The sequence below is a fragment of the Triticum aestivum genome, chromosome 2D, assembly GCF_018294505.1.
Source record: "Triticum aestivum cultivar Chinese Spring chromosome 2D, IWGSC CS RefSeq v2.1, whole genome shotgun sequence".
Classification (NCBI taxonomy): domain Eukaryota; kingdom Viridiplantae; phylum Streptophyta; class Magnoliopsida; order Poales; family Poaceae; genus Triticum; species Triticum aestivum.
In genome coordinates, this window is record NC_057799.1 from 20,993,098 (window position 1) to 21,000,179 (window position 7,082).

Below are 7,082 nucleotides of genomic sequence, written 5' to 3' on the forward strand. Positions count from 1 at the left end.
CGGCGAAAATTTGCCTTTTTCACAAGAGGTGGATGAAAACTTTTGACACCCAACCAATTTGTGAATTGTACATTAAATATGACCTAGTATTTTAGAAAATTGTTTTGGTCCAATTTTGCAACAATTATTTGGTAGGCCCTTCACAAAAAAACTACGAGCAAACTATTATTTTTTGTTTAAATGGCTAAAAAATGCTAGAAAGATCGGAAATGCATACAAGTTGGTTATCATCCAGAAAATGTTGTATAACTTGAGTGATATTTTTTAGTGGTGCCATTTTTGGAAAATATTATTGGCAGCTGCTTGACAAATTCCCTCTATTTTTACCACTTAGAAACTATTTTAAATGACACATTTTTTGGACCAATCAGAAGGCAGAACCTCCCTTCCCACGGATCACCCCCCCTAAGCCGATCTGAGCCGTCCACACCATACAGATCCAACGTCTCCTAAACGCACGCTGGCCAACCAAACCCTAGCATCGTGCAACACACTCCCCTCCCTCTCCCTCTCCCCGACCCATGCGGCGCCGCCTCCCTCTCCCCGACCCAGATCTCCCTCCCCGACCCAGACCTCCCTCTCCGCCGTCCCTACTCCTACCCCGCCGTCGGCCTCCCCCCAAGCGCCGCTACTCTTGACCTGCAACGACCTGAGCAGGAGCAGCAGCAACTTCCTCCTCCACTTCCCCTTGCTTTTGCCGCCCGCCTCCGAGCTCTTGCCTCTGCGGCTCTTCCGAAGCCACGGCCAATAGAGCCACGACAGGCTGAGCCTCCGCCGGTGATGCCTCTGCCACTCCGGCAAGTATGCACTTGTGGTCTGGCCGCGCGCCGCTGCTCAGATCGAGCGAGAGGCGAGGCAGCGCCAGATCCAGATTGAGCGCCGGATCCAGGTCGAGCCACCGGAACAAGGTGCAGCACCGGATCCCTCATTCTTCCATGGATGCACTTGTCATCTTCCCTTTTGCCTTGCTGCTGCGATTTGATTTGCTTCCTCTCCCTCTGCCTCTTCCTCACGCACGCCAGGGCCATGGAACCGACAGCAGGCACGCCATGGAGGAGAGGACGCCATGGAGGGGATGACGCCATGGATGTGAGGATGCCATGGAGGACGCAGCTCCATCACCACCCCGACGCCATCTCCGAGCCCCCTCCCGATACATCTCATGCGAGGTATGACCTCATCACGAGCCCATGGAAGTGAAACTTGGTTGTGCAGTCGTCGGTTGCTGTCGTTGATTATGTGATTGCCTGATTCTATAATAAGCCTTCTTGTCTTAGTCTTGCGGTTGATGCTGATAATTCAAAGGCCCACTTTCGGCTTACGCTGCCACTTGCTTATGTTGTAGGCCTGATTAGTCACTTAGTCATATGGTCATTTTTCTATTAGGATTATTTTTACCTTGCAGCACATATTTTGTACAAAACATATGAGCTTATGTTGTACATAGCCGTGTTCACATGTTTCCAGTGAGTTGTTGTACAAGTGAGAACTTTATGCGGACTATACTACATATTCAAGGAGCTTGAATTGAAGTTATAAACATGTTTTGTGCTCTGTTTTTTTAGTTTGATGGAGGGTCAAGGACCGCACGCACAGTGGATTATCCAGAACGCCCAGGCCAGCCACGGTGTGAGGTAATGAAACTAGTCCTCATGTTGCCAATAGTCGAAAACTCGTTCACACTATATGCAATTGTATGGAATAGAAGATCTTTCCTTTAGAAGCTGCTACTTGATGAGCTCCAACCTCTCTTTCAAGCCCTTGCAAATTTGATTTGAAGTATTGGTTCAGCGTTTGTGTGAAATTTGTTTGTCATTGTGCCTTTTGATGCTCGCTTCAGAAAAAGAAAATCATGGATAGATAGAAGATGGAGACAGTGAGCTTCCTTTCAAGTTAATAATACTAAAAATCATTTGACTCCTCAATTTTTCATGTTTAGTGTTAAATCTGTTCCATTGCAATCTTGCCATGTATGGATGGTTTGGTGCAGTTTGCCATGGATGAGTATACATACACATGTGGTCTGCAGTTTTAGTTCTTCTTGTGTTGCTGCACTTAGTCTGGAGATACAACACCATTAGTTAGGTCGATGGATGGATGGATCGACACAGACATCTAGCAGTGCTAGCAACAACAAAAAAATAACCTTGTGATTGATTCTGTTGACACTAGCATGCTTTGTTTGTTTTGGAGCCCAACCATGGACTGTACGTACTAAGCTAGCTCAAGCACACACACACAGCCAACTTGATTGATGTCTGTAGATACTAGCAGTAGCATGTGTGTGTGTCTCCTATACTCGCTTGCTTAATTTCTGTACTGGATCAACAACACTAGCTCTTACTTCTTTGTTTGATTCGGAGCAGTAGGCATCCTCTGTGGATGATGACGACAACCAGGGCATCCACCGCCACGACGACGCTCCGCACATGGTCCAACTCGGCTACAACCTCCTCTACCACGGGACGAAGACCGTGGCCGTGTGCGGCATCGGCTACAACCTCCTCTCATGTGAGTTCGTCTCCTAGCTACTAGCCCCCTCTCTTGTGCTGCTATAGGAGTACCTTGCTCTGTTTCATGCGCATGGGTGATTTTGTTTGTACTTTCCGTGCTTGTGTCATGGAAAAGACCATTCCTATTTACAAGTGATGATGATTTGGAGTAGCACACTTGTTAAATTCTGCTCTTGTAGTAGACCCCATTTGTAGTTACTGTGATGTGCATTGACTCGGCCTCCTAGTACTGTAGATCATGCATGTTAATAATTTATAGTGGCCTTGTTAGTTACTACAGCTAGGCTGTGTTAACTGTTGGTGTTTAATCTAGCTAGCTTGTTTGTACCATCAGGATTGCAGCAAATTGCATCTAGCTAGCCTGTTTGTACCATCAGGATTGCATTTTTACTGTTTTACTCAACTCGTTTTCGTTGTTACTTGATACATACTACCTCTGTCCCATAATAAACCATCAAATGTACTCCTGGGAGGGATAAACATCTTTTTTAGAACATGGGTTGAAGCAGACTGTACTTGCTTACTGAGAATATGAAAATGGGATATTCTGTTTGCTAATATGAAGATAGCATTGTGTTTAATCCAGTACTGATGATTGTTTTCATTCCCATATAAACTTGTTAATGATGGTGATTTTGTACTAGCATATAAACTTGTTTTTGTTTTCACTTGATACATACTTAGCTTGTACTTGAAGTTGTGGGTTAATGCTGGTAATTTTGTTCTCTTGTATGCATTGGTACCCCCATCATGGTCGTGTGCATCATCAAGCACACCATGGCGAGCATCCACCTCCTCACATTGGCAAGAAGAGCAGGTGCCTAGTTTGTAATCGCTGTCGAAGGAGCTCCATGCTGAAGAACATAACACTTGTAGATCTTGTAAATTACCATGTTATTGAACTTGTGGAGCATGTAACTGTGACTCCATACTGATGTTACACTTGTAGAGCTTGCAAAGTGTATGTTAGAGCTTATTGCGTGTTATTTGTACAGCAGCAGCTCTGTATTGACTCTGGCTGATAATATTTGAAGTATTTTGTGTGCTTTCTGTGTGCCAATTTAAATATTGTGTATTTATTTACATTAAATTGGAAAATGAAGAATGTGACCCTGACAGCAAGGACCCACTTGACTAGTGAACCCATTTTATAAAAAAAGAATACTGAAACTGTTGAGACAAAAAGCCCACGGCCCAAAAATAAAAAGGCTGCAATGTTGGGCTTGGTCCATGAAGCTGACAAAAAATTCATAGGAAAAAAAATATAAATGGGATAAATTAATAGGCTTGGCCCATATAGACACCTAATTGGACCGGGCTGATTCTTATCCACGTCAGTTTGCCACGCTGGATCCTACGTGGCCTGGGGAGGCTGCCAGTGACCAAAAATTTGGTTAAAGAACCAACGACCTTTTACATATCACAGAGAAGGTCGTTAATTTCAGTTTACGACTGCCAGCTTTTGACCTTCTGTTTTTGGTCAAAAAAAAGGTCGCAAATGAAAAACGATGACCTTTCAGTGACCAATAGTGGTGGTCGCAAGTTGACATATTTCTTGTAGTGGCTGACAGGCATCACTACTCTAGTAGTAGTGCTTGCCCAACCAGCTCCTGAGCCACAGCACCCTGCGACCGTCGGCCATGGAAACGAACCCAACACCCTGGGCATTGTTGTCAAGCAGGTGGCTGAGAGCTGCCATGAGAGCCTCGTCACTGAAGCCACCCTGGGTCATGACAGTTACATACATGTCAGGGTGGACGTCGAGGGGCTTGCACTCCCTGATGGTTGTTGCCACCTCCTTCACCGCCTCAGTCATGCTGCAAAAGACATTGATCTCCTCCTCCATCAGGCCTCCTCTCTTCCTCTTCCTATCATGGACGGGGTCAAATGGCTTGTCGAAGGGCTTCACAACGGGCTTGTCAGGGCCATCAAGGACCTCGACCTCCGGGGTGCCAAGGAAGTCGGGCATGGGAGAACCAAGAGGCTCCCCCGATCCCATGGCATGCTTTCCAGTTGCCAGCCCGAAGGAGAAGATGTGCTGCATCTGGCTATAGTTCTGGATGGGTGTGTTGAGGAACTCAGCGTTCCTTGGGTGGTCCTAAGAATGAAACACAAGTGGTGTTAGTTGCCATTAGGAATAGGCAATTGTGGACAGTATGAAAAGGAAGAGGGTCGTGAGCTAACCGCGACATGGCCGGCGTAGTGCTCTGCCTCCAGAACTATGGAGCAAGTGTTCTCATTCCATGAGGCGCCGCTAAGGTCTCTCAGCTTGGACACTTGGATCCATGGACTTCTCCACTTCCTCAGGTGGTTGTACACCTGGGTGGCAGACACCATTTGCCCACAGAACTCAAACACCTGCTTTGCAACGGTGTTCAAGTGCACCTCCTTGAAGCCCTTGTCAGTCCTAACTCCACTAGAGGTGAGCTCACACATCTTGTTCAGCACAAACGTGGACATGAACGACTGCCACTTCATGTTGTTTGACCTACCATCCTTCTTTGCCTTTGCTGCTGCTAGCTTGATTGCAGCGGCAGTAGCAGCAGCAGCAGCAGCAGGAGTTGGCTCAACGAGCACTACTGGCACATAGAGGGAATCAGACGCGAACACCTCTGAATCAGGTGCCATCTCGGACATAGGCTGCGAGTCCTCGACAAACGATGGAGCAAACTGGCTGTCCGACACGACAAGGGCCTGACTAAGATCTTGCGTCAGCGTGGTCATGTCCTACAACCGTAGCACGCATTGACAGTAAGCATAGCACACAACATACCGGACAATCCATGAAAGCAGAAGCATACATGTACATGGTTCATCACTATCATAGTAAGCACATGCTTCATCACTATCATACCAAGCATACCGGACAATCTATGAGCAGGAACATACATCTACAACAAACATCATTGCTACAAATGGACCACCAATAGCTACAAATAACAGATCTAAGCATGATTCAACACAAGCACAAGGTTCAACTTCAAACTCTACTACTAATCTAGCCTACCACATGCTTGAACATCTAGCCCTACCACAAATTGCAACCGCACCATAGCAATCAACCATATCAGCTCACAGATCAACCATGCATCTAGATCAAACCCTACCTGCAGCTCAGATCTAGCTAGAAGGAACAGAGAGAAAGGGGGATTGAACTCACAGAGGCCATGCTGCAGCTTGAGGACGAGGGGGGGGGGGGTCGTGGAAGATCAACGTCGGCCGGTGAAGGAGCGCCGACGCCGTGGACCGCCGGCCGATGAAGATGCGCCGCTTACCTTCTCGTCGGTGCCGATGCGCGTCGGCGGGAAAGCTCGAACGAAGGGAGAATGGTGGCGGGAGTTGGGGCGGTGAGGGAGGGGCTAAATAGGGGTGGACTCGGCGGGTGGTGAGCCGAAATCCTCCCGCTGATTTTTCGGCGACGCGGGCGAGCTCGCGCCATCTCCCCTGCTCGCACGAGGGGAGAAGCGCGTAGCCCTCCCCTGCCTCGCCCGAGCTAGGCTCGCGAGCTACTGCCGATTCGGGCGTTTTCCCTGGGCCTGGCCTGGACGTGCTTTAAGTTCCGTGTGATGCGGGCCGCATAGTGAACACAGGCAACCAAACGGGCCAGGCTGGGCCTAATGTGGGCAACAAAACACGCCCCAAGTGGCCATGCCAGGCACTTGACGATTGGAGCAAGGGTGTGTCAGGGGTGTTGCCACCTCCGACGAGGCTGTAGGATTAGCGTGGTGTTGCATCGCCAATTGTGAAGCTCTGTGAGCCGTATTAGTCCCTGTACTCTGTATACCTGCCAGTTGACTCTTCCTCAACCCTGCTGATAAAGCGAATGAGTTTTTTTTTTGACAATAGAAAATGCGAATGAGTTAAATCTTCTTACCATTCTTTTTTTAGAAACGGAGGATTTCCTTCGGCCTCTGCATCTGGACGACGCATGCAGCGAATGAGTTAAATCTTCCTACCATTTGTCCTTTTCTTTTCTTTTTTAGAAAAGGAGGATGACCTTCGGCTTGTGCATCTGGACGATGCATGCAGCCATTTTATTAATTATTCACAAAGACCTTACAAAATACATCCGGTAGTCTGAAGCCACCATCTTGGCAACATCTTTCGCTACTCCTATCCTCTTGATGAGGGGTGTTGATTGTCCGAGCAAAATACCAAAAATACATCACACCAAAGCCTAACGTATAAAGCTGGAGGCCCCAACCAAGCCGCGTTGCTGGGGCATACAAAGGTCTAGCTCACTCATAGAGGCGGCCGCCGCCGTCTTAAACCTATCCATCTCCAGAGCAGACATTGACGCATCAACCTTGCTAGGCCTGCCGTCGATGCCACCTTGGCGCCAGACAACGCCACCGTCCTGAACGTATATATCCACATGCGCCCATCATCAAAACTCCGTAGCGGCATGCCACCGAGATCCGCCGTCGGTCTTGCGGTAGATGTAACACCGTCCTTCTCATGTCCCCTCCAGCCAGCACTTGTTCCAAAATGATGCTCCAAGGAGGGAGAATGACACTAAAGGCACCGTCCTCGTCCGATCTGGTAGACCCAAATCTAGGGTTTCCCTCC

The 7,082-nt window shown here is 48.0% G+C and overlaps 1 protein-coding gene across 2 annotated transcripts; it reads left to right on the plus strand.

Annotated features, from left to right (window-relative positions):
- The first annotated feature begins 494 nt into the window (after positions 1-494).
- LOC123051186 (uncharacterized) lies at positions 495-3,559 on the plus strand. 2 transcript variants are annotated; one of them, XM_044473990.1, is made up of 5 exons: positions 495-908; positions 1,023-1,169; positions 1,566-1,634; positions 2,370-2,511; positions 3,285-3,559. In XM_044473990.1, the coding sequence occupies exons 2-5, from the start codon at positions 1,101-1,103 to the stop codon at positions 3,446-3,448; spliced, it is 444 nt and encodes a 147-aa protein (XP_044329925.1). In that variant the 5' UTR covers positions 495-908; positions 1,023-1,100; the 3' UTR covers positions 3,449-3,559. The 2 variants fall into 2 exon arrangements, with proteins under 2 accessions (XP_044329925.1, XP_044329927.1); XM_044473992.1 differs by having other exon boundaries at positions 496-908; positions 2,367-2,511.
- The last annotated feature ends 3,523 nt before the right edge of the window (positions 3,560-7,082 follow it).

What these genes read in the sequence shown, in the direction of transcription:
- LOC123051186 (XM_044473990.1), top strand. Translation starts at nt 1,101, where the DNA reads ATGGAGGACGCAGCTCCATCACCACCCCGACGCCATCTCCGAGCCCCC. An exon ending in CCCGATACATCTCATGCGAG is followed by an intron (nt 1,170 to 1,565) that starts GTATGACCTCAT and finishes CTGTTTTTTTAG; the next exon opens with TTTGATGGAGGGTCAAGGAC. An exon ending in CGGCTACAACCTCCTCTCAT is followed by an intron (nt 2,512 to 3,284) that starts GTGAGTTCGTCT and finishes TGCATCATCAAG; the next exon opens with CACACCATGGCGAGCATCCA.